Here is a 24,879-nt window from a genome sequence, read left to right as displayed (position 1 = left end):
GATGCAATGCATCTCGAACGAGAACGTTGAAATCGATTTGCACTTCACAAGTATGTCTTTAACAAATTTTATGATGACATTGAGCTATGTGACATCTAATTCTTCAAAATAGATCCGGCGTCAGCTGGCATAATGGCTCCCGGCGCAGGTTTGTTTCTCGCCTTGAAGTCATCCGCAATCTCCGCCATAGTAACAAACTCAACGCCCTCGTGCTTCATAAAATGCTCAATTAATCTACAGGCCATTCAATTAGTGACAATCTCAGGCATCAAGTTCAGTCAGCTTACCTTTCATGCATCAGCAATACATGCGGTCGCCCCGACACATCTGGGTGGATCGTCATGGGAAAGATGAACTCGTCATATTCCCGATAAAAGTAGTCGAAATGATCTCGCCAAATGTCCTCAACATCCCGAGCATTCACAAAACCGTGGCTGTTGGGAGCTGATTTGATAAACATCATGGGTGGCAGGTCGTCAAGATACCAGTTGGATGGTATCTCTACAAGACCAGTGTCAATGCCCTTCTTGAGCGGATGCATCCAGTCAGCCGCCTTCTTTTTGTAGTCAATCTTGGTCCAGGATTCTCCTGTGGGTAGATAATACGCCTGACAGTCGTGGTGAGACATGCTGTGGTCGTACTCAATACCATAATCGAGGAGTAGCTGCGCCCCCTCCATGCTGGTTTCCCACCAGGGGGCAACGCTGCCTCGTGGGGGCTTGCCGCAGAACTCAGTCAGCATCTTGTATGTCTTATCCAAAACATCGCGCTGCTGCTCCAAGCTCATGTCTGTTGGGTTCTCATGCGAGTATCCGTGAAGGCCAATCTCATGGCCTGCATCGCGGACAAGGGCCATCTCCTCGGGAAAGGTCTCCAAACTGTGACCTGGGATGAACCAGGTTGATTTGATGTTGTATTTCTCAAAGAACTTGAGAACTCGTCGTACACCAACGGTGCCCGCGAAAAGGCCTGTGCCCAGAGGGTCAGCGTCTTGTCTCATAGGTTGGGTGAAACAATGCACTTACCCCTGCTGATATCGTTGCTTGAGTCCTCGCCGCCATACGAGCCCAGCCATCCGGCAACAGCGTCAACGTCAACACCATAACTGATGAGAACGCGCTTCTTGCCCATGCTGAAAGATGTGATGATATTGAAGTTGAAGGTAATTCTCACAAGCGAATGAGGGTTCGTGACAAGTGAAACATTAATGAAGATAATTCCGGGGAAGAGGGGGCCTTAGTCCAGGGTAATTATCTGCACAAATCTGGTCGATGGATCCATCCATGATAAGATAAGCGTTGGAGGCATCAAGATAAGACTCGCCTGATTGTTGGTGTTGGGGTCTTTTGGGAATGGAGTCGGATGGGGTAAATTATGGGGCCGGTGAGTTCAAGGACTAGCGTAACCGTGTTAGCGAAGAGATTCCTATCACCGACGTCGGGGTTAGTTGAGATGCAAGTTGGGGCGACATCACAGCCGCGGTTATAGGCGAAAGATAATCAACTCTTCAGTCTTTGCATCTTAGAGCTTCAAACCACTGTCTGATACCAAGATGTCTTTCAATGATTTGCCTTCGCAGATGAAGGCGGCTCAGCTCCTCAGCGTCAGTTCAACCCCAGCTTGCCTGTCATAAGTAGTTGTTTGACTGACCAGGCATTGGAAATTTAGTACAATGAGCCATACGCATTAGTTACCACGAGGACACCCCAGATCAAAGACGATGAGCTCCTCGTCAAGGTCCATGCGGCAGGCTTCTGTCACTCTGATCTCCAAGTTTATCACGGCCAATTCAAGTCCAAGCTTCCCATAATTCCGTCTCACGAGCCTGCTGGAGTCATCGTGCAAGTGGGTGATAGATGCGGCGGCTCTTGGAAAGTAGGCGACCGCGTGGGTGTGCTCAACTTCAGGAAGGCGTGCACTCAATGCACCGGCTGCGTACTATCCAAGAAACGTTATGGCACATTTGATCCCCGGTACTGTGAGAAGCGTGAGATGGCGGGTTTCAAGGACGATGGCTGTCTGGCTGAATACATGATGGCCGACCCGGCGACAACCATATTGCTGCCAGATGAAGTTTCATTTGATCAAGCAGCCCCATTGATGTGCGCAGGCGTAAGTCTTCATCTTCTTCGCTCTCTGGGTCAACAAGCTAATGGTGTCTCAGGCAACTGTCTGGGGTGCTCTCGAGAAGGCGACAAAAGACCTGGAACCCAATGCCACTGTTGCCATCATCGGAATCGGCGGTCTTGGCTACCTAGGACTTCAATTCGCCAAGGCTATGGGCTTTCGCACGATTGCCATCGATAATCACAAAGCAGGTCGCACTCTAGCAACCAATGTTCCCAAGCCAGACCTATCACCAGATCTCGTAGTCGATTCAAGTCAACCTAACGCCACTGGAGAGATCTTTGAGTTTACAGAGAAGGAGGGTGTTGCAGCTGCAGTTGTGTGCACAGACTCGATTAAGGTCACAGCTTGGACACTTTCACTGCTTCGGATTGGCGGCACCGTGGTGGTTCTGGGTCTCCCTCCAGAGAACTGGCAATTCGATTCCAGTATCCTTGTATTTCGAGAATTGACGATTAAGGGGAGTTACGTTGCCAGCGCAGAGAGCACAGCAAGAATGATGGAGGCAGTGGGAAGAAGTGGAATTAGGTCTCAGATTACACGGGTCGCGTTTGAAGATGCCCCCAAGATAGTTGAGAGATATGAGAAAAGGGACTTCAAGGGGAGGATGGTAGTTGAGTTCGCATGATAGGACCAGGTCAAACAAACAGATGTGGAAAAGGATAGCCTCGAACAACTCCTAGAGCAGACAATGTCCCATTGGCCACTTTTTACCCTATCTGTCCAATGGATGAAGACAGCTTTCACACCAAGTTCTCAGACGAACCTACCCTGAACTATACCAATAACAAAATGCTATGGTGCACCTGTGTTCCTTGACATCTTGTGCCAATATTGTGAAAGCGCGCAGTTTCAACCTCGGCTCGACCGGCGCGTCCTTGGATCTTGGCGAATGTCCTGTATCCACCAGAGAGTGCCCTCGTGATGCTGATCTTTCCGCCTTGAGGAGACAGGAATTTGGGGTAAAACCATCCAATCAGAGGGATGATGACTGATCCCCCGACCCCCATCTTAGACATGACCCCAACCTCCAGGCCTTTGGGGTCATTTGGGAACAATAGCCTAGGCAACTGATAACGCTGGTAGTTTCTATCATCCTTGAAAAGCTGGGAGCGAAAGAGCGTTTTAGTTCTGTTGGCACACAAGATAACTGAATCTCAAAGTGACGCCACTCGTCCGACGGTATCTTGGCTCTTGAAATAGAGAAAGGTGTGATTCATCATGTCTGTCTTCTTTAAGGATGTTTCGCCGTATGACCCCTTTCCCAATCTTATCTCTGGCCATTCACAACTAACAAATAACTCCTAGGGATAATCCGGTCAAGAAGGGCGATGCCGAAAAGCTTCTTCAGAAGCGTCTTGGAGTGGGCATAGACGCCAAAGACTCAGCCGACTTTGACCTGCTCCTTGCCGCAGTTCATGACTGTGCTGAGCATATCTCTGCTCTTCCTGACTATCAGCCTGTTCCAGATGAGAAACTCTACCCTCGTCTAAACCTTCACCGAGCAACTCCTGAGGAGCAGGAGTTTGGCAACGAATGGGCGCACAAGTTTCTCATCCAAGGCAAGCCTGACGGTGCCGGTACCCTCAAAGGCAAGACGGTCTGCCTAAAAGACTGCATCGCTGTAGCGGGTGTACCGCAGTTCTTTGGAAGCGATGCTTTCCCTGCGTGGACACCCAAAACAGATGCCACTGTTGTCACAAGGGTGTTGGATCAGGGAGCGGATATTGTCGGTACCAGCGTGTGCGAAAATTTCTGTAACTCGACATCCTCCTTCACAAGTGCTCAAGGAATCGTCGAGAATCCTCATAGTCGAGGCTACTCGGCTGGTGGAAGCACATCAGGAGGTGCAGCGCTGGTATCATCAGGTCGCGTTGACTGCGCGATTGGGTCTGACCAGGGTGGAAGCATCCGCGTTCCCTCAGCCCTTTGTGGATGTAAGTCGATCTTATTTTCATCTGCAAACGAAGAGATCTCGTATTGACTAACTTCATTCTAGGCGTCGGACTGAAGCCTACACATGGCCTTGTTCCGTGGACGGGAATTACCAGTGGAGACGCAATCGATGACCACGCGGGTCCCTTGACACGATCTGTTCTTGATGCTGCCATTTTCCTCGATGCCATGGCCGGCTATGATGGAATCGATGATCGAGCGATGGGCGCTGGCGTACATGGTTCACATGGTTATGCCGATTCTTTGAGTCCAGAACCAAGTCTTGCCGGCGTCAAGATTGGAATCCTACGAGAAGGCTTCGACCAGCCCATCGTACATTCAAGTGTACGAGATATCGTCATGTCAGCCGTGAAAAGGTTCGAAAAGCTCGGCGCTACTGTCAAAGAAGTGTCGATCCCCTCACATCTGGAAGGCCCTTCGATATGGACTATCCAACAACGCATCGCCGGCGCTATGAACATTATCGGCCAAGCACACGGACGAAGGGGACTTTACCTCACCGAGTTCGAACATGCTCGTCTTCCTTGGACCTCTGAGAACTTTGCCAAGCTATTTCCCTCAACGAAAAATACCGTCATCAATGGTCTTTACCTCGTGGACCGCTTTCCAGGCCTGTATGGCAAGACTATGAACTTGAGCCGCAAGATAAGTGACGACTACGAGAAAATCTTTCAGGACTTTGACGTGGTGGTTATGCCTACTACCCCATATGTGGCTCCCAAGCACGGGGATCCAAAGGGAACACCCCGAGAGTGCTTTGAGCCAAGTATAGGACTTACATCCAATACGGCCGTTTTCAACGTCACAGGTCACCCAGCCATGTCAATCCCCGTTGGATTTGCACCGGCCACGGAAGATCCCACAGTACAACTTCCTGTAGGACTGCAAATTGTTGGTGGCTTGTGGCAGGAGAAGAAGATTCTGAATGTGGGAAACGCATGGGAGAGGGCATTTGACTGGAAGGCGCCGCGTGTAGTAGCTGAAAAAGGAGACATGGGCAAGACTTTGAAGATGGACGTTTGGGCAAAGGTGAATGGAGCGTGTGCGACGAGTAAGAATGCTCTGGCTGTCGAATCATGAGGAAGATGAGAAAATTAGATGGATAGAAGGTTAATAGACTAAAATTTTGTTGGTATCTCGAAAAAGGACCAAACATGGCTACTCTTCCTTGTTGATCGCAATGACGTCTCAAATAGAGGCCATCGTCACTCTCCACCTTTCCGTGAGTAAGCTACCCACAACCAGATTATCACTAAGCCAGTCATTTTAGATACTCGACAGTCAAAGTGACTATAGAGAAACTTGATTTAATATCTATATTCCAATATCTAGTTTATGGTATATCCCCCGTCAACGACCAAGGCATGTCCTTGAATGAACGACGCCTGACTGGAACATAAGAACATGACAGCATTTGCAATTTCATCTGGTCGCCCCATTCTGCGCATCGGAGCAATTTCTATTGCTGGGCGTAGCCTCTCTGTTACTTCCTTTGTGCCCGTGGTCATGGGCGATTCGATAACGCCGGGGCACACGCAGTTGATGCGAATGTTGTCCTTTGAGTAGTCAATCGCATCCGAGCGGGTCATGTGTATGATGGCTGCCTTGGAAGCGCAGTATGCAGCTACACCAGTTAGTAATAAGTCTTAGAGGCAAATGTGAAGGAACTTACCGGCTTCAGGACGTGCTACAATGCCGAGCTGGCTGGCAATGTTGACAACTGCTCCCCTCTGTTCGGGATGCTCTTGCAATGGTTTCTGTTGCAACATGACCCTCAAGGCTGCTCTAGAAGACAGCCAAGTTCCGCGATAGTTCACGTTTGTAATTTTATCAAAGGCTGCCGTGTCCATATCAGTCGACCGTACCGCTGACCCGAGAATGCCGGCACAGTTGACGGCATAGTCCAGTCGTTCAAACTGTTTCACAGTCTGGGCGATGAGCGACTCGACGTGTGATTTGTCCGAGATATCTCCAGGCTCAGCGAGAACATTGGCATCTGGGTTTATGCTGAGGATTTGACCCCGAGTTTGAGCCAGGGTATCTTTGTTTAGATCCGTTATGGCAAAGCGTGTGCATCCTGACCGAGCAAAAGCTCTCGCTACTGCAGCACCAATTCCTAAGGAAAACACACACAGTAAGCGACTGTCCACATGAACATGCCCTCGAGGAACTTACCAGTCCCTCCAGCACCAGTGATGAGCGCTACGCCTGGCAATTTGAGAATGGTCGACGACATTGTGAGATTTGACTGGTAGAGACGATTCGGCGACGATCGGATCAGTCCCCTCACCTCTCAAGTAATCGCTCTGACTTGTATACTGCCAATCCAATCTGTCTCATGACTCGTTATCTTTGGAGCAGTTAGTAATAGCCCCAAATCGCCCAACATGGCCCCAAGGTTTCGCCCCCCTTGTCGATAAGGCCTAGCGTACCCACAAACAAACCAACATTGAGAAAGCCTCCAACTGCTGCTCTCCAACTCTCCCTCTTTTTCCACCAAACGCCTCCAACATCCCCATCATGACGACCCACGGGGACGGCGCCATTCGGCCTCGTCGTCGACGTCGGGGCGATCCTCACATCTGCCCCCATTGCACAAGGGTCTTCAAACGCTCTGAGCATTTGGGTCGTCACGTCCGTACTCGTCAGTCTCCTCCACCTCACACGTCATTGCTGTCTGACGTATGACACTGCAGATACCAAAGAGAAGCCATTCGTATGCACTTGTGGGGCCGCATTTGCTCGTCGAGACCTGCTCACGAGACATCAACGCATTTCGCTGCATACCGGTGAAGCCGAGAACCCCCGACCAAGTCCGACGCCGGATGTGGTAACGGCTATCACCGACTCGTCGCTTGAGTTGGACAATGCCTCGTCATGGGCAGAACAACAGCAGCTCCCGGCTGGTCCACAGGCCTACCTGGACCCTGATGCTCAGCAGGACCTGATGGTTACACAGGAGACTTTTGACCAATGTAGGCAACCAATTCCCCAGACGGGATTGGAGCACTCCTACTTACTCAGAACAGGTCAGACTCTGGATTACAACTTCGATCAGTTCTGGGAATTCGCCGGGTTTCTTGACGGTATAGGTCTACCAGCAGAATGGAGTCCTTACTTCCATGGGCCTGATGCACATGAAACGACGTCAGGCGAAGTACCCAAGGGCAATCCCCCCGCCCGTGGAGCTCGTCTCGGCACCCCCTTCAACTCTTGGTTACCTTCAGTGCCTGCAGGTGACAGAGCTCCGGATACACATTTCGATCAAGGTAGGTTCCAGCCTCAAGCTCCCTCAGTTAGTAGAGCGGATGCTAACTTACGATTTGCCGGTATAGATTCCCGAGCTCATGAAGCGGCCCCTTCTGTGCTCAAGGTTACTGATGAACAACGAGCTCGCTTAAGCCACTCATTAGACAACTTCCGAGATGTCTTGGATCCCGACTTCCGACTGCCTTCACGCCACGCTTTAGCTCGATATATTACCAGCTACATTGATGGCTTCCATTCTCATATGGTCTTTATGCATATACAGACCTGGTCCGTCCTAGACAGCCCGCTTGAACTTGTCTTGTCCATTGCGACAATTGGGGCACAGTATTGTTTTGAGCACCGGATCGCAGAACGCCTATTCCATGCAGCCAAAGCCATAACGTTTGAGCGACTTCTGCAGGAAGCTCATCAGTTCGGTCCAAAGACGGCCAGTCTCTTGTGCATGCAAGGACGATCCCCGAGAAAGCGACCAGATGGTAATCCGGAACACGAACGGTTTATATGTGGCACATGGGAGCCAATCGATACTGTCCGCGCTCTAATTAACATCATGGGCTATGCAACCTGGGAGATGAAGCAGTCCCTCATCCAAGAGGCATTCTCCCTCCAAGGTTTACTAATTCAGGTTCTTCGGGATCTCGGGTTAGAAGAGGAGGAGGAGGAGAAAGAACATGCGAACAGTGATTCAGATCAAGTTTCGCTACAAGCAAGATGGCTCGCATGGGTACATCAGGAATCCGTCCGAAGATCTAAGTTCATCGCCTTCACCTTCACTCATACTCACAGTATTGCATACAACGTATATCCACCCCTTCGAACCAACGAGATACACCTGCGGCTACCGTGTCATACCAAAGAATGGTTAGCTCCGACGGCGACGGCTTGGCAGGCAGCTCATAGCGAGGTCAAGAAGCAGCAGCTTTCATTCCAGGAAACACTCTCGCTTCTACTTCGTAACAGTGAATGCGAACTCAATCCCACCCCTACGCCGATAGGAAACTACATATTACTCCACGGCTTATTACAGAGGATATACGTTGTCCGTGACTTGTCATTGCCCATCATGGATCAGTCTGCGTCTCTTCCGCCCGACGAAGTGGACAAGCTCGAGTAAGTTTCCGCACCTCGACCGGAAATTCCCTGTTTTTCGCTTCATATCCTCTTATCTAAGAGAATTTCATACGCACCCGTTAGCCAGTCACTAAGACGTGCCACTCCTTTAGTCGTGCCCTTCGCTCCTGGACCACCAGCTGGCAGCAGGCTCCCGAGTCCAGCCTCGACCCAAACAACGAAAACGGACCGATTCCCTTCACATCGAGCTCCCTACTAGGCCTCGCTTATGTCCGCATCTATCTCAATATCGGTCCTCATCGCCTACTTGAAACCCGAGATCCTGAGCAAATCGCCCAGGCTCTGATGAAATGCCCCGACGTGGAGAGGAGCGATGGTGTCATATCGGCTCTGTTGTATGCTGCTCATGCGCTGAGCATCCCCGTGAGACTCGGAGTTGATCGTGTAGCTCGGAGCCAAGCCTTTTTCTGGAGCGTTCGTCATTCTCTGTCAGCCCTGGAGTGCGCTGTTCTGCTGAGCAAGTGGTTGGCGTCTCTGCAGCGTTCGGTGAATGCTGTCTCCCTAAATGGTACGTGTTACTAGGTTTATTGTAACTCCATGAGTCAATGGCTGACATATGTCTCCAGCAAGCGAAGACCGCATGCTTCACTGGGTGCGATGCATCATCGAAGAAGCCTTTTCGGTTGTGGACTTTGAAGAGGAGGAAGTTGATGTACAGTTAGATCCACGGGGCGTGAGTCTGGCTGTACTCAAGATTTGGGCACACTTCTTCAAAAGTAACACTCAATGGCGATTTATAAATGTTATGGGGGCGAGCCTTCAGAGGTACCGAGAACTGTTACTTGAGGAGTATAGGCGAGAACCTGGATGAGCGATAGTTGTGAACAATAGCTGCCCAGGCCTTAGATCAGCACCTTCACCGTATGTCCTGTAATTAGAGTTGCGATCAAGGAATATCCATCACCCGCCAGCGAGTATTCATGATTATGAGGATTGAGCTGAGATATCTGCGCTTTGTACCTGTTCGTAGCTCACTGGCTAGCCCTCTTCATGTCATCTTCCCACTCCCTTCTCACCTCTTCGGCAAACGCGTCCTCATTAAGTACACGCCATCCCACAATAGCCATACCTTGCCCCCATTCTACCGCTCTAGTAAAAGACTTTTCCAGTGCTGCCGCGTCGGCAAAACCGCTCGTATGGTTTCCTTGGCCATGGGCCGTGTCAATGCCAAAGGCGACGTGGATACCTGGGCAGACGTAGGTGACATTGCCCATGTCAGTGGAACCTCCGATGAAGTCTGACGGTTCAAAGAGAGAAATAATTTCATCTTTTCTAGCACCAGAATCGAGCCAGGGTGTGTTTCCAGCAGCGGCTGTATCCATGGCCTGAATGAAGGCTTTACACAGTGGGAGCGAAGATCGAAGGTCGGCGTACGTATTGATGGGCTCATATGAGACGGTGCAGCCTGTTGCTAACGCAGCACCATCAAAGCAGGCCTTTACACGTGCCCAAAGCCGCTCTGTCGCTGCGAGTGTATTGCTACGAACTGCTCAAAGTCAGCAATATCTCATGTCAAGATTCCTTGGCGTATGTACCATAGTATGAAACGCTTGTCGTGCCGGGGATGACGCTTGGTCGATCTCCTGCCTCGTTGAAGACTCCATGAATCCTCTCATGCGGTCGGATCTGTTGACGAAGCATAGAAACGGCATTATAGGAGAGGCACACAGCGTCGAGAGCGTTGACTCCATTCCACGGCTCCATTGATGCATGTGCTGTCTTTCCCTGAAAGCTGACTCGCCATTTCACGTTCGCCAGCATTTTTGCTGCAGCAACTCCTGTGACGTTCCCGCTAAGAAGGTACTGGGGCCCAGGGTGCGTCATCAGGCATGCCGCCGCATCATTGTATGCTCCAGCCTCGATAAGCGGGATCTTTCCGCCACCTCCTTCTTCTGCAGGGGTTCCCAGAAGACGCACCCGCCCTGGCTTTGCAGAGGCTTTGAGGGCATAGACAGCACCAATGAAGGCACTGAGAGCGGAGGAGGCGATGAGGTTATGCCCGCAAGCATGGCCTATTCCGGGGAGGGCATCATACTCGGCGTTGAATACAACAAGGCGGCCACCGGAACCAAAGTCGGCAGAGAATGAGGTTTCTAGACCGTACGCATGGGGGGTAACAGTAATTCCCAGGTCAGCAAAGGAGGGAGAGGTAAGGAGCGAGGTGAAGGTTGAGTGAGCTTGATGCTCGTGATAGGCGAGCTCCGGGTTGGAGTGGATCTATACGTGTGAGCCGATGGTCGGTCAAGGGTATTGAAGGGACATCAACCTCGTAATTGAGAGTCTTTATGGACTCGTAGTGCGAACTAATAGATGAAGATATCACGGACGAGATGTCCTCGAAGGATTGAGAAGCCATGGTTCAGCCGATGTGATGTACGGTGTGAAAGCAAGAGGAGTTGTGATCTTGTGCACCTTGACGTGACATGACGTAGAACTGGCTTAATTGCATATCCATGGCAGCACCTGATGCCCAACTGGGGCTAAACTCTATTCTCCGAGCAGACCACGTCCCTCGTGTTAACCGATCATGATATGACTATGGGCTGCAATGAGGCTGGTCCAAGACTACATATACGGCCCAGAGTGTCAAGGGGGCTTTTCCATTAGTCGTCCATCGCCACGGTATGTATACACCGACTATTGCGTTGTCGCACAATAATACCGAGGTTTATAGATACCACGGTAAGAAGCTATGTAGAAGAAATCGCTCTGCCGTTGTCCTGCCACGATGCAATATAGGATCCTGCCAATGAGAATAATCGCTGCTCTCTGTTCGGGAATGCATGTTGTGTTTGAAAGTCGACCTGGTTACTTAACCATTGTTGTAATCCATGTCATTAAAGAATTCCGTCCGACAGTGGATGTTACCATCTTCTTCTAATAGAAAGAATCCCGCAACCCTGCCGACAATAGTCTGCCCGTGTATAACCCGACATGTCGGCATCGAATCCGCCCACAAGTGTCGTATCCTCATACGCTCGGTTAGGGGTTCTGAAGTGTCAGGAATCGTGTGCTGGCCATCATCATGAACCCGGATCTTGTGCTCTATCTCGATCACACGTCGGGCCAACCCTGTCATCAGGTTCAGGTTCCACAGACTCTCGCGTGCACAGGCGAGGGTTGGCATGAGGCGCCAGAACCGCAGCCGAGTCTCAAGATCTCGACACTTGAGGGTACAGAAACTCATGACGGGCATGAATCCCATGTCGAACGTGAACTTTACAAAGCGGGAATCTCCACCCTTGGCCACTAATGGTACGCTCGAGGCCAAACTCTCGAGGCGCTCAGCGAGACTCTTGAATCTCTCTAAATGACGGTCGTAGGGCCCCTCCTCCCTCTCCACAGCCATGTCGGTCATGATTCTGCATACGTCAAACCGAATGAGCAAGGACTGTTGCGCTATTACACTCGGTCGCTCAGCGATTGCAGTATTATACCCTGAGTCAGTAGACAAAAGGGTGGTGAAAAGTGTGTCCCAAGTATCCAGAAGAGAGTTCACGGCCATCCCTTCGTCGTACAAGCTGTCGGGGAATGGCTGATGTCTCAATTGACCGACTCGGTAGTCGTCGCCCAAGCGCATAATACGAACCGACCGGGTAAAAAGTTCGTCCATCATCGATCGCGCATCGGTAAATGACTGAAAGCTTTTCGGCACGGAACCAGATAGGGCATGGAGACTCGGATAATGAGAGTGCTCTCTACCAAAGAAGAAAGGGAACAGACTCAGCCGTCGAAAAATCGGCCCGAGGAATTGTCGTGTCCACTCGTATCCAGCGCCACACTGCGCGAGCATGGTGATGCCGTGTTTGCAGTGTTTGAGGGCCGCTTCGTCATTTGATTGCAAGAACTCGATGCAGATAAAGAGGATGCAGACAAGGAGAACCAATGGTTGCTTCTCTGGGGCAGTCATTGTCTTCAGCTCGCGGATGGCGGCGTTGTAGTGGGTGAGTATTAACCGCTGATCCTGGGCCCCGGTACCTTGAGGTAAGCCAGATGGGAGCTGCTCGTAAAGGGAGCTAATGGCGATAATCGAGTGGCGTACTGCAGGTTCGAAGTTGGCGAACTGCATGACTAGATGCGTCCAGAAGTATCGGTCGGCGGGCCCCGACAAGAACGGCCCAGCAACATCGCAGAAGTATTGCAACGCTCTACCTTCGTTTCGAGTTTCAATCCCCGGGAATGTGCGAGTAGGGTTTGCCAAGAGTTGTTGGTTCTTCGGCCATAGCCGCTGCTTGTCTTGTTTCTGTGGTAGATAGCCATCACACTTGCGGCCTGTTGACACACAACGATTGCATTCAGGCTTGGCCTCGTCGCACTTGACTTTGCGGGCTCTATTTATCATTTGTCAGATTCAGGGATGTTTGTCACACATTTTCACTCTTAGGCGCACACCAAACTCACTTGCAGGTAATACATCCCGTTCTGACTTTCGGGCTACCCTTTCTGGCCATGACGGCGCGAGACGTCACAAGTCTAACGTCTACAGACAGAAGATCCAAGTAGTCCGGTCACGAAATGGGTGTGTCAGTTTCCATAAACAAGCTCTCTACGCGAGACAGATAAGGCTGTAGGGCTGTAGGGCTGGTGAGGCTGGATACAATAGGCATCGGTCTCAGCGAGGATTCAAGTCACGATGCGATGAGCAAACCTACTTATGACAATCGGATACCAAGGGGAGTTTGAATCCAAGCGTCGAAAGTGGGACAAGCAGGGATTAGTCCGAGCAGACCAATCATGCTTGGACGGGGCCATGCTTGAGTCCGAGCTAATGGGGGCCATTGGGGGCCAAGGAATGGGGCTTGAAAGGGACTTTGATGATGATTTGCTGCTAATTTCGGCTGTCTGCCTTGACTTGGTTCAGGGTAACGGTAAAGACGTCAAAATAAGAGTCCGACGGACCTTTTCTGCGTTTTCATAAGCGCTTTGTAACCGGGTTTGATTTTCTTTCTTGCAGATTCCAAGACAGGATTCTGGTCAAAGCTATTCCCAATCTATCGTAGGAATCCTCTTGGCCCCCTAAATAAAGAAAGGTAAGAATTTAGCCCTGTCCTTTCGAAATGTTACCACACTCCGTGACCCAAATGAGCCAACAAGAATGTCAACTGTCATTCTAGAAGAAGGCCTGGCTGATTTAAGCTTTTGGAAAAAGTATTTTGGCAGCTAAAAAAAGCCACACTCGACTGGGCCCCTTTTCTCACCAACAAGCAGTGAAAAGTGAGGTGCAGCTAATGAAGGAGATCTATGCATATTTGAGATTACATGTGGCATGCCAAGGACCAACCGTTCTCGAATCTCGAGCGGTCTTTGTGAGTGTTTGGCATCAGTAGAAAATGTGCGTTCCAGAAGCCTCTTTGTCTCCCCAAAAGGCCCAGCAGTCCTCAACCAGGCCCCGAGGGTTGACGAAAGCAGGGAAATGCCCTCCAAGGATGTCCGCTGTCTTCTTGCGAAAGAAAGTGATGTTTCCTTGGCGTTGAGCCCACTCCAGAGGCTAGGCACAAATTCATGTTAGCCAGTTAAACTTCAAGCACGAAGAGAGGATGGAACCACGCACCACATTGTATCCTGCGTCACCGTAATACTTGACGACGCCGACAGGCTGCTCAACGTACGGAAATACACCATCCAATATCCCTTCCTATTGCGTTGAATATGATTAGCAATTAAAGCACGATGGCACATGGGTTGGGGTCCATACGCGGTCAGCTTCCTTGTAGAGCCTAAATCCACCATAGGGTCCTTGGATATAGTTCAACATAGACCATGTAATCAGATCTTCTGTTCCCCACTCATAGCCTGGAGTCAGCATTCGCATGCCCATGTACTGCCAAGCAAGCCAAGCCACAGGGCTGTCAGTAAGGCTGATGGCGACCTGGAGTGGGACAGATTTCTCGATATCCCAGTATGCTGCAGTCCAAGAAAAGCCTGGGTCTGTCAACATGCTGATAAGAGCCGTCTCCTCTGGGGTGGTCTGGTTATTGGCAAAACGTTCCAGATCTGTGGAGTTTGGCGACACGTTGAAAAGGTTGGAGAGGATCGAGACCAATGACTCGGGAAAGTCGGGTGACATAGTCCTCAGGATATGACTTCCAAAGTCTCCCCCTTGGCCGACATACTTGGTGTATCCAAGCTGAGCCATCAAGTCGTTGAATGCTTGGCCCATCTCGCGGGAACCTAATCCCGGGTGACTGGGCGCAGGTGAAAAGCCGAACCCTGGCAAGTCTGGCGCCACGACATGAAATGCCGGAAGAGTGTCATTTGGGGGATTGGTGAGCAAATCGATAATGCCAGCCACTTCATGAAAGGTACCTGGCCAGCCGTGGAGGAAAAGGAGGGGAATCGCATCGGCTCGGTCAGATTTGCCATGGACGAAGTGAAGTGGGATGGGATGCGTGTAGTTCTTCCCAGCCCTGACCGTCGTTGTAAAATGCTGAAAGTTCTCGTTGAGAGACCTTTCCACCTTTCTCCAATCGTATTCTTTTGCCCAGTATCGAGACCAGTTGCCGACGGCATGTGAAGGGACTCCGTCGATGTAGTCGGGTTGGTCCATGTCGACTACTAGGCGCGTCTTCTCAGCCTTCGCCTTCGTTTCGTCGATGAATGTCTGATCGACATGGATGGTGAATGGCTGAGGCTTGTTGCCGAATTTGGCGTCAAAGTTCAAGCCATGCGTGGAGGGGGCGTGGTTTGCAGCAACAAGGGCTGCGAGCTGGCTAGCAAGAAGTGACTGGAGCCCGAGTGCAATCATCTTGTCGATCCAATTGCTCTTTTCTAGAAATGGGTTGTATTCTGGTTCTCTGGAACGGCCGCAATGCTATCGTATTTATACCGGCATGACTTGCTCGGAATGTATCCAACGCTGTCATCTCGTCGACCGGATTCCGATCGGACGAAACTCATCCGTCAATAGTACTATTCAACCGTGAGATGATCAAAATCTTCCATGTTAAAAAGACTTGACCCGGAGATTTAATCCGTACGTGTGGACCAGCGTCGTGCAAGGATGAAGATCCAAGGCTTACCCACCGCTGTTCCATTACTCAGTCCAAAGTCCGCGGACTCCGATGAACTCCGTCAGCAACAAAACTACGTGCCGCTTATTAAAGAAGGCATGAATCCCAATGCCTACTCCGCAGGCTTTGGCCAATTCCTACGGACAATTCTTTCATTAATCAGCACCCTCAACAGCGCGGTCAGAGTCTTCCTAAGCGGAACGCCAGGATCCCCGCTGCTGTCATGGAGAACTCCAGACAACGGAGGGGCCTTGGGCGCAGAAAGGTGAACTTCCCCGCCCACCGCGGCTGGTAGCTTCATTGCGCTCTAACAGCAACGTCAGGCCTGCGACTTTTGCTGTCGCAGAAAGATGCGATGCGATGCAAAGAAACCTAAATGCTCTGGGTGCTCTATGCACAATGTTGCCTGTGTATGGACACCAGGTCTGCCTGTGGGGAAGACCGAGCCCAAATCTAGGAGCCAGGATAGGTAAGATCCCAATTCATTAAAGCTCTTCAATGGTTGAATCGACATGGCTGATGTTTAAAGTGCTGCGAATGATGACCGTTTCATGAACATCGAAGACCGTCTACGAGCGATCGAAGCCCATCTATGGCGGACTGCTTCAGCCCCAGAGTCAGGTACCGGTGGGCAGCGTATGGCAGATTCATTGAATGAATACTCTCCCTCGCCGTCAATCATCGCTGCCGTCAGCCCCGACCATAACAACGCTTTACAAGTCTTTGACTCGCACGAGGTTGAAGATTTCCCTCTTCCTCCTCGGCATGAAATCGAGCCACTCATCTCGGACTACTTCAAAGGTTTCAACCAGGCGTTGCCCTTGTTTAGCCAAGAAAGCTTCATGGAACTGCTCCAAGATTGGTACCAGCGCCCAAATCAACGAGACCAAGCATCGTGGTCCGCAATAAATGTGGTCATCGCTTTGTCTCTGCGATATGCCGCATCTGAAGACACCATTTCCAGAGGCAATAGGGATAGTATGGCTTCCACCTGCCTCAGTAACGCCCAGTCCACCATCGAAAGTCTCGTGTATCGTGATCAAGATCTGAAAGGATTGCAGGTTCTCTTGGGTTTGGTCTTGCTTTTCCAGGGCACTGCTCACCCTCACCCTACCTGCGTCTTGACTGCTACCGCTGTGAAGCTAGTCCATCGACTCAGGCTTCATCGAAAGAACGATATGGATTCTAGAAATTCAGCAGAGCGGGATCGCCTATTCTGGATTGCCTACATAATCGATCGGGATATCTCGGCACACACTACTGAGCCATACCTGTTGCAGGATCATGACATTGATGTTGATGTCGACGGATGCACAAACTCCAACGATACGGCTGGATATCTATTCGCAGGTAACGAGGGACTTCGCGTCAACTTTCTTCAGCTTCGCATCCAACTGGCTCACACGCAAGGCAAGGTATACGAACTTGTTCACTCTGTTCAAGCCTCGAGGTTCTTTGCAGGCCGAAGGCGGGGGGCCACTGATCGTCTGCATCGAATGCTTGAAGAGTGGTACAGCAAGATCCCTGACCACTTCACATTTGGAAAAGCTGCTCTGCTGGAACTTGTCCCACGAAGGCATTGCATCTCACTTCACATTGCCTATTATCAGTGTCTCTTCTCAGCTCACCGGGTTCATGCCCCCAACATGATGTGGGTGCAACGCTTGACAGACTTCAGTGATGGTCTTGAACGAGATGATGTAGATGACTCGGAGGCAGGCCCTTCGTTACTACCACCATATTGGCCAACCCTGGTGGAAGCCGCAAGGTCATTGCTGGCATTATTGGATCTCATTGAGGTTCATGATTCTGCGTTACGATGGTAAGTCCGGCACTTCAAATGCTACAGTCCATGACCACGGACTAATGTGAGAAAGGAGCGCAATTTGCACTTGCCAAGCCGCAATCATCATCCTAGCGGCAAACAATTTGGCCATATCCAAGCACGACCTCCATGACCAGATCGAGGAGGATGCTGAGAGGATAGAGAACACCCTCAAGACAGTAGAGCAGAGGCTCGGCGAGTTTGGTGATGGATCGCTCAGAATGATGTTTTCAGCATGCTCCGATCTGAGCAGCAGAGCTGCATTGGCAGTTAACAGGTTTCGTGAAACTTCGGCGCCTAGATCATTCTGGGAGGAGGACGAAGTAGGATTGTGATTTGTGGTACTTGCCGGCCAGGGCGTGTTTCTATGGTTTCTCGTTAATAGCCGCCGGGTGCGTATATGTTAATGCACAAGCTTGTATGTGACCCAGCTACCGACTATGGCTTGCGTGCGGTGCATGATGGAGATAATCTCGATCATGCTTTCACATCTTATTTCCTTGTCATACACGTGGTTTCTGTCCAATAACCACCGACGCTCGTGGTGTGTTCTTCTATAGATCACAATGAGTTATCAAGACTTGCATGTGTGACAAATCCTGGATATCTTGTAGAAGTTCCCCATGGAATTACCGCAAAGATGAAGAAAAGACAACTACCTCGGCAAAGGGCATTGAGTGTTATTGAGAGAAAATGTCATAAAAGCCCACAATAAAAGGCAATAGTGGTGCCTTGATAAGAAACAAAACAGATATACTGGTACCTTACACGTAACTCTGGGGGCCATTCCAGTATACGGCCCTTCGCCCTCGTCCCTCATCAATCCAAACTTCCTTGTTGTTTACAAAAGTCAATGATCTCAGTGATGCTTCTTTCCGGACTAATCCAATCCCGCCCGGCCCATTTCTGAAGCAGCCCAAGCGCAATATCTTGTTCAATCTTATAGGTCAAAGTAGGGCTACCGGGTACAAAGTCATCCGGGAACTCGACAGTAGGATATGCAGTGCGCATGATGGCCAAGCAATCGTTCCAGTTTAAGGATCCAGCCAGAGTCTGAATGCGTGAACCTTTGACATCTGGGTCGATGGCTGCCGCGACGTAAATGGTAGCCACGTCAGAGACGTGTGTGTAGTATACTGTAGATACTGTCGTGGTCAGTTTAGTAACTTCAACAGCGAGGTATCGGACCAACTCACCAGCTGAGGTGTCTAGCATTGCATCTGTTTTCCCAAGATACAACTGCTGTAGGAGCTGCATTGGCAAAGGCAAAAGATGCCTTTCATGCAACGGATCACCCATGATCCAGCAAGGACTGACTGAGTTGACTACCCATGGCAGCTCATTCTCCTCCACATACTTCCACACTGCCTTCTCAGCTTCAACTTTAGCAGCTAAAAACACGGGAAGCATACGACTCCACTCATACGGAGGTGGTGCCCTCGCTGCCTTTACCATATCTTCATTCCACGTCTCCAAGTTGGTGATTGTCGACGAATCGCCAGGTACCGGCATGACTGCCGCCCAAAATGTCGATGAAAAAACGAACCGCTTGACAGAAGGGGCCTTGGCAGCAGCACGGCATACCGTCAAGGCAGCCTCAACAGTGGCGGGAATGGTCGCATCGGGATCCGGCAAAATATCACTGATGATTGCAAGATGGATCACAGCCGCAACACCCTTCACGGCTTCGTCGAAATCGCCGGGCTTTGATGTGTCGGCGAGAACCAGCTCTACCCGTCCTTGATCAACGAACGGCTTTACAGAGGGGTGGTCGAGGAGCCATTGGCTATACTCAAGGTTCCGAACTGTACCGCGCACGTTGAAGCCATGTCTGAGGAGCTCCATAACCACATGGCTGCCGGAGTAGCCATTGGCCCCAGTAACAAGGACCCATGAACCTTGTGGAATGGCAGTTGGTGATTCGCTCATATTGAATGACTGCGGGCGTGAGGATGAGGAGGAAATAATATCAAGAGGACGTGAGGAGACAGAAGAGCTGATGAGCACGGCGCGGGTAATCCTCCCATTGGATCCAATGTGATTGGCGGGGTAGGTCCCACTATAGGGGCTTTGGTCGGTGATAATTGGTTCTTATAACCGCCCCTTTTTGTGGCTTTCTTGTCGCAAAAGGCGGTCTCTTGAATATTATTACTTTCAGCCTGTCTGTCAGACGAGAAGTGCTCAAGTTGGCTTAGCTTGAAGGTGAGCCTGATTAAGGAGAGCGGGGTGAGCACGCGCTGGGCCGCGCCAAACCCTATGCTTGGTCGCTTCGCCTTTGACGTGCGAGCGCAAAGGGAATGTCAACTACCTATACGTTGCCTGTATGGTAAGCTCCAGGTGTCGCATTGCACTGTAGGTATTCAACAAATTCAACAATGTGTATCACTCACACTCATATCTCCTTACCTATAACTGCACATGCTACTCTCGTTGGAACCCAGTCCAAGAGGTGAGGACTCCTCGGCAATTGTCAGCAAGACAATGGCAGACGAGGCACCCATTACTTAGAATGCTTGGTCTTTCCGTCAGGGTCCTTCCCCAGTGCATTCATTATCCCGCCCAGCACCTCGTCCTTGCTATTAATGTTTTTTTCGTCAAGGGCAGTCCGGATCTTCCTCAAAATGTGCGAGCCTGTTGGGTCCTCCATGAGACTCTTCTCTTGTTCCTCTGTGAGCTCGTCAAGGAATTCCTGCAACATCCCAGCCACAGGATCCACGCTGGCAGGCTCTGTCACAAGCTGGGGGCCATCGGCCACCACTTTAGACCCATTTTTGGCCTTGTCTCCGAGAAGCGCCCCCCAAATTGTATGAACTAGCTTCCATGCTCGCACTGCGACTATCGTCGAGAGTGCCGAGACGCCAGTCGAAATCAACTGAATGCGCCCGAGTGCCTGTGACTCGCTGAGGCCGAGCAGTTCGAGATAATGCTTCTCAATCTTGACAAGTGTGCCGTATGTTCGAGGATGCAAATTGGCCATGCTGCTGTACAACTTCTTGGTCTGTCGAAAGAACTGTAGAGCCTCAGAATATGGCTCCTGAGAGGTCCAGAAAGACAAGTTGCCGGTGACGGATCGCATCTGCTCGAAACGACTGGGAAACACGCCAGGGAGGACCGGATCTCGCAAGGGTAGCTCAAACAAGCGAACAACAACAGGATCATGGTTCGGCATAATCCCCACCTTTGTTGTCTTTACCTCGGACTTGTCTGCCAGCTCCGCTTGTGGTGGTAACTCCGTAGTAAAATGAAGCAGCGCCGGGCCAGTGATCCGCCACGCACTGCAAAGAAAGTTCCTAGGGCAAGTAATATAGTGGAAGTTGGCCCGTCCGAAAAACTCGTACTTGTCTCGATACTGAAGAAGCTCGTTGAAGGCCTTGTCCCACTCGTCAATATCTCCCTCCATAGGCTTGGACTGAGCTGAAGCGTAGATCCAGTGGTGCCATGTTGGTGTGAATGAATGACGACGTCGTCTGTGGTAAAGATCACTGAGACTGGCCAATTGCTCCAACCGATTGGTCTCCCAATTGGTAGGCCTCTTGAGCCCTAACTTTTCAACCCAATCGGTCGGGTTCCGCAGTTGCTGTATGTAATATGGTCGAATAATGGCGTCGAGGAAACTAGTCCGGCCGGGGACTGAGAGCCAGCTGTACGCCTTGGCTGATACGGTATCTTGTACGAGAAACTTGGCAGTATCATGAGAGCGTTGTAGGAACCACTGACCAAGGAAGACACCTTCGACGAGTCCAAGAACGATGGTACAGGCCGAGCATATGAGTACAAGGAGCATGCATAGCATGAGCTTCCTCTTGAGCCATCGCCAAGAGTAGCGGATGTAGCCGAACATAGATGGCAGAATGTTGCTAGCAGCAACGAGGGGATGAATGGTGACGTGAAGAGGAAGAGGCAATGCAAAGGTGAGACATGGTCAATTTATGAGCTGTATTAATTGTGTTGCAGAGGGTACTGGCTCTTCCTCTAAGCGAAGGACCAATTTAAAATTACATGATTATTGCCCTGTTTCGCGAGCTCTGGCTGGTCAGAGAACGAGCATCTGCTGCCGAGAACAAGGATTAAGCGAGTGACACGCTGATTACCCACTTGGGGTTGATCACACACACTCCGTACCAACTCGATGAAATCTGCTTCAGAGCGACGTTTGAACCGATGATTTGGCTCTGTCAAGAGCTTTTTGTCGGCAAGGGAGCTACCAAGAGCCGCCTAAAGTAGGAGTGGCTCAATGTACTTTTTCCCGGATCCCAATCTCCTTTTCGATTGCTGAACTTTGTATTCCTAATACATTTGGTTTACTTCTGAGCTAGTGAGCGGAGTATTTGTATACTCGCGCCATTGTGTTTTTTTGATACAGTTGAAGCCCGACCCTTGATGGGATAACTGAGCTAGACGACCGTATACTAGCGCCTGTTCTTGGAGAGAAGAGACCGAATTCCAGTCGTGCCGCTTTGAGCGGTAAGTTGAGAGAGACCACTAGCAACTGACTAGCTGGGGATGATCAATTTCTTTATATACATTCCTCCTAAAGAAAGCAGCATCCTTAAGCATGAAATAGAAATCCGTGACCCATCCATCCTTTATTCCCCTCCCCTGCCTCAGCTGGCGGCTCCCCCCTGAGCTCTGCTGTTTTGTTGGCCCACGCCCATATCTCCTTATCGACGGCCTTGTTTGAGCAAGTCCACGAGATCGCCGCCCCCCCATCACGTTTCGAAAATACGAGGATGTAGTCGGTTTTACTGCGCGGGTTGAGCGCAACGGCCTGATGGAACGTAAGATGCTGTGCCCACGGCACCACCGTCTGGGGAAGCTTACAAGTATGTTCAGCGGCTTCTCGGCTTCTAGAAACTGCTGGAGCTGTGGGTAGTAGTTCTTCAGGTCACACCTGTACCTCAGCTTCCTGCTGGACCCGTACGAGATGAGGTAACTGGTCCCGTACCCCAGTGCGACGGCCTTGATGTCACAGTCGGCCTTCTTCTTGGACTTCTTGACCACCTCCTTGAGCACGGTGACGGTCGTGTCGTACGCGTAGCAGCTCCAAGAGCCGTCTGTCCATCGAGCATAATATTGCTCATCGGCACCGAGGGCACAAACTGTGAGGTGTTCGTCCCCGTTGCCCCTGAACTTGCCGTCCAAGTGAGGATAGCACCGCTCAAAAAATTTGCTTCGTCCTGTCATGCCAGTTCAGCTACCTTTAAGTTACCATAGGTTGCTTGTTTCGAGCTTACCCCAGGACTCGTCTGAGTAGCGCGCAACCCACGAGGTTTTGTCGTCTAATCGTTCCCCGACTATCGTGGCGCTTGCCTTGGTTCCTGGAGGCGCGCGTCGATCGGGAACAGGAACATTGCTTGCCCAGACCTGTCAGTACTTGCTTCGCTCTGTCATCAATATGACTTACCTGTTGGAACTTCTGCCGCTTGTCAAGCTAAACTCGCTTCCAAACCACGAGACTGAAACTGGTGAGAACTCTTTCAGTTCCTTGGCTTTTCCATGCACGGCTCGGCCACCGGCTGCTCTCTTGGGCAGATTTCCGTGCGCAGCATGTTTCTCCTGCTGCTCCCGCAGCGTCTTTTCCATGCGGGCGACCCTCTCGTCGCGCCGGGCAATGAGGCTCTCCATAGTTACACGGAGGGCGGCCGTCTTGTTCTCCGCCTGCTGGATCATGCGCGTGTACCTGTCGCGCTCCTCGCGCATGATCTTCTCCACCTCCTTGTCGTTCTTCTCCATGGCCGCCTCCATTTCCTCCTGCACCAGCCGGAGCTGCTCGGCCCATCGCTCCCTCTCCTTCAGCAGCTCGCTCTGCAGCTCCTTGCCGGCCGATGTCTGATCTAGCGTGCGGCCCTCGTCGACGAGCTGTCTCTGTAGATCTGTGACGAACTTCTTGTCGTGGTTGGCCAGCTGGTCGATGATTTTCTTTGCCGACTCTCGCGTATTGTAATGCCGGTGAACCGCGCTTCCTTTATCAACCATCCAGCCCCAGAACTCCTGCGTGTTCATCAACTCGGCCTCTCTTCGCCAGCCTCTCTTCTCCGAGACCTTGTCCCACATGGTGGTGGCAAGGATCACCTTCTGGAGGGCGTCTTCTCCGCACAGCTCTCTGAACAGGACTAGATTCCTCTTGGCTGAACCCTGCATCCGGACATCGGTAATGCGATGGAGGTATATGATGCCATGAAGCAAGATTTTATTTTGGTATGAGTCCGCAAGCCATGCAGCTATTTCTCTGAGGACCTCATTATCACTCTTGTCCGTGTCGTCAAACCCGGGAGTATCGATGAGATAAACGGTGCGGTCTTCAAAGAAGTTGCATGGATAGACATCAACGGTTGTTGTGCCTGGTTATTGTCAGATCCTCGCCTGCTGCTTCTCTTCCCCTAGTTCATGGCTTCCAGTGACTCACAAGCTTCGAGGCGATGGCCAATCTTGACCCGTTTCCCAGAGCACATCGAGATGAAGGAGCTCTTGCCCGACCCCGTGACGCCCATTACAGCGATGAAGACATCGCTCGGTCTGTCTCCAAAGTTACAAAAACCCTCGGTGCAGAGGAATTCAGTGTCGCTCACCTGGGAGTCCGGCCATTGCGAAAGCCTTTTGACTTTGGTAGCGGTGAACTTGAAGGCTCCTCCAAGTCGGAATCCGAAAAACTGGCATCAGATTCGGATCCTCCTGAATCGTCATCCGACTCTTCTATTTCGACCCTTGGTGGCTTATAGGTGGTAGATGTGGCAGATGTCCTCAAAGGGCCCGCAGACTCTGGAGGCGGCAATCTTTTATATTCTGGTACGTTGAAGGAAGAGTAGGTAACACCTGGCCATGGTTCAGCGAGAATCTCCTAGTATTGGAACGATGCAGCTCACTGGGTATCATCTTGGCGTCGACTACGAGTTGACTTGATTGAGCAATTACTGAGAGAATGCCTCGATCTGATAGTTCCTTGATTGTGAATTAAAGGCTCGGCTCCGGGACTGGTGTCGAATTTGACTCATTTGAAAGTGCAATTTCCATTCGACACGTCACAAGGTCAGCCGCAAGCCGCAAGGCATAATGAGTCGGCATATGCTATCATGCCACGCATCCGAGCATCTGCAGCCAAACGGTGCTCAATTAGGTCAAATTTCTGCAAGTTGATTGGTCAACCCAGGCGGGGAGACAAGGATGCAGCGAACATTGGACCTGTTATCAAGGGTACATGTACATCGTAAGGCCATCAATGATGCTGACCAGACCATTCCATTCGAGGGAGACTTGAGCAATAACGGCACTCCTTGAAAGAATGTGCCAATATCTCTTGGTACGATCCCTCAGATGCAATGGTTTCTCGTTGGGCTTCAAGCACTGGAGGCTTTCATGGTCGGGCTTCTACTGTACTACCTGCAGGTGCATCCATCTGACCACCCTCCAGTTGATATCTACCCAATGAACTGGAAGACACCACAAACTTCTCCACAGAGTTCCCTGCTCCTGGGCTTGAAAAACCCCGCGCTGTTCGCCTGAATGAACGCCTTGAAGGCTGTGCTTATGACTAGGCGGATCGCTGGCGATCAACCCCTCTCA

General features: G+C 50.9%; 12 protein-coding genes across 12 annotated transcripts; 4 read left to right on the top strand and 8 right to left on the bottom strand.

The window, feature by feature from the left end:
* Positions 1-95: 95 nt before the first annotated feature.
* Positions 96-1,131, bottom strand: MRS44_002031 (uncharacterized protein; the record flags this gene model as incomplete). The annotated part of the gene is made up of 3 exons (XM_046272464.2): positions 96-234; positions 288-969; positions 1,026-1,131. The coding sequence occupies 3 exons, from the start codon at positions 1,129-1,131 to the stop codon at positions 96-98; spliced, it is 927 nt and encodes a 308-aa protein (XP_046123385.1).
* A 421-nt stretch (positions 1,132-1,552) lies between these two features.
* Positions 1,553-2,755, top strand: MRS44_002030 (uncharacterized protein; the record flags this gene model as incomplete). Its single annotated transcript, XM_046284453.2, has 3 exons — positions 1,553-1,603; positions 1,669-2,112; positions 2,165-2,755. 3 exons carry the CDS (start codon positions 1,553-1,555, stop codon positions 2,753-2,755), a joined length of 1,086 nt encoding a protein of 361 aa, XP_046123384.1.
* Positions 2,756-3,348: 593 nt separating this feature from the next.
* On the top strand, positions 3,349-5,163 carry MRS44_002029 (uncharacterized protein; the record flags this gene model as incomplete). The annotated part of the gene is made up of 3 exons (XM_046284452.2): positions 3,349-3,377; positions 3,436-4,064; positions 4,127-5,163. 3 exons carry the CDS (start codon positions 3,349-3,351, stop codon positions 5,161-5,163), a joined length of 1,695 nt encoding a protein of 564 aa, XP_046123383.1.
* Positions 5,164-5,411: 248 nt separating this feature from the next.
* MRS44_002028 (uncharacterized protein) lies at positions 5,412-6,319 on the bottom strand (the record flags this gene model as incomplete). Its single annotated transcript, XM_046273291.2, has 3 exons — positions 5,412-5,707; positions 5,756-6,199; positions 6,259-6,319. 3 exons carry the CDS (start codon positions 6,317-6,319, stop codon positions 5,412-5,414), a joined length of 801 nt encoding a protein of 266 aa, XP_046123382.1.
* Positions 6,320-6,603: 284 nt separating this feature from the next.
* On the top strand, positions 6,604-9,302 carry MRS44_002027 (uncharacterized protein; the record flags this gene model as incomplete). The annotated part of the gene is made up of 7 exons (XM_065623927.1): positions 6,604-6,727; positions 6,780-7,058; positions 7,113-7,352; positions 7,419-8,463; positions 8,577-8,992; positions 9,051-9,200; positions 9,280-9,302. 7 exons carry the CDS (start codon positions 6,604-6,606, stop codon positions 9,300-9,302), a joined length of 2,277 nt encoding a protein of 758 aa, XP_065480336.1.
* Positions 9,303-9,455: 153 nt separating this feature from the next.
* On the bottom strand, positions 9,456-10,840 carry MRS44_002026 (uncharacterized protein; the record flags this gene model as incomplete). Its single annotated transcript, XM_046268959.2, has 3 exons — positions 9,456-9,970; positions 10,020-10,701; positions 10,751-10,840. The coding sequence occupies 3 exons, from the start codon at positions 10,838-10,840 to the stop codon at positions 9,456-9,458; spliced, it is 1,287 nt and encodes a 428-aa protein (XP_046123380.1).
* A 456-nt stretch (positions 10,841-11,296) lies between these two features.
* On the bottom strand, positions 11,297-12,826 carry MRS44_002025 (uncharacterized protein; the record flags this gene model as incomplete). The annotated part of the gene is made up of 1 exon (XM_046272463.2): positions 11,297-12,826. The coding sequence occupies one exon, from the start codon at positions 12,824-12,826 to the stop codon at positions 11,297-11,299; it is 1,530 nt and encodes a 509-aa protein (XP_046123379.2).
* Positions 12,827-13,804: 978 nt separating this feature from the next.
* On the bottom strand, positions 13,805-15,229 carry MRS44_002024 (uncharacterized protein; the record flags this gene model as incomplete). Its single annotated transcript, XM_046283272.1, has 3 exons — positions 13,805-13,972; positions 14,036-14,119; positions 14,180-15,229. The coding sequence occupies 3 exons, from the start codon at positions 15,227-15,229 to the stop codon at positions 13,805-13,807; spliced, it is 1,302 nt and encodes a 433-aa protein (XP_046123378.1).
* Positions 15,230-15,484: 255 nt separating this feature from the next.
* Positions 15,485-17,654, top strand: MRS44_002023 (uncharacterized protein; the record flags this gene model as incomplete). Its single annotated transcript, XM_046279230.2, has 4 exons — positions 15,485-15,759; positions 15,841-15,963; positions 16,024-17,316; positions 17,372-17,654. The coding sequence occupies 4 exons, from the start codon at positions 15,485-15,487 to the stop codon at positions 17,652-17,654; spliced, it is 1,974 nt and encodes a 657-aa protein (XP_046123377.2).
* A 484-nt stretch (positions 17,655-18,138) lies between these two features.
* On the bottom strand, positions 18,139-19,248 carry MRS44_002022 (uncharacterized protein; the record flags this gene model as incomplete). The annotated part of the gene is made up of 2 exons (XM_065623926.1): positions 18,139-18,464; positions 18,516-19,248. The coding sequence occupies 2 exons, from the start codon at positions 19,246-19,248 to the stop codon at positions 18,139-18,141; spliced, it is 1,059 nt and encodes a 352-aa protein (XP_065480335.1).
* Positions 19,249-19,819: 571 nt separating this feature from the next.
* MRS44_002021 (uncharacterized protein) lies at positions 19,820-21,160 on the bottom strand (the record flags this gene model as incomplete). The annotated part of the gene is made up of 1 exon (XM_046278069.2): positions 19,820-21,160. One exon carries the CDS (start codon positions 21,158-21,160, stop codon positions 19,820-19,822), a length of 1,341 nt encoding a protein of 446 aa, XP_046123375.2.
* Positions 21,161-21,868: 708 nt separating this feature from the next.
* On the bottom strand, positions 21,869-24,192 carry MRS44_002020 (uncharacterized protein; the record flags this gene model as incomplete). Its single annotated transcript, XM_046278068.2, has 7 exons — positions 21,869-22,087; positions 22,141-22,496; positions 22,554-22,672; positions 22,724-23,660; positions 23,726-23,835; positions 23,889-24,132; positions 24,183-24,192. The coding sequence occupies 7 exons, from the start codon at positions 24,190-24,192 to the stop codon at positions 21,869-21,871; spliced, it is 1,995 nt and encodes a 664-aa protein (XP_046123374.2).
* Positions 24,193-24,879: the final 687 nt, after the last annotated feature.

This window comes from Fusarium solani, assembly GCF_023522795.1.
Source record: "Fusarium solani strain SB1 chromosome Unknown bctg00000000, whole genome shotgun sequence".
NCBI classification, from domain to species: Eukaryota; Fungi; Ascomycota; class Sordariomycetes; order Hypocreales; family Nectriaceae; genus Fusarium; species Fusarium solani.
This window is presented reverse-complemented; position numbering and strand designations above follow the sequence as displayed.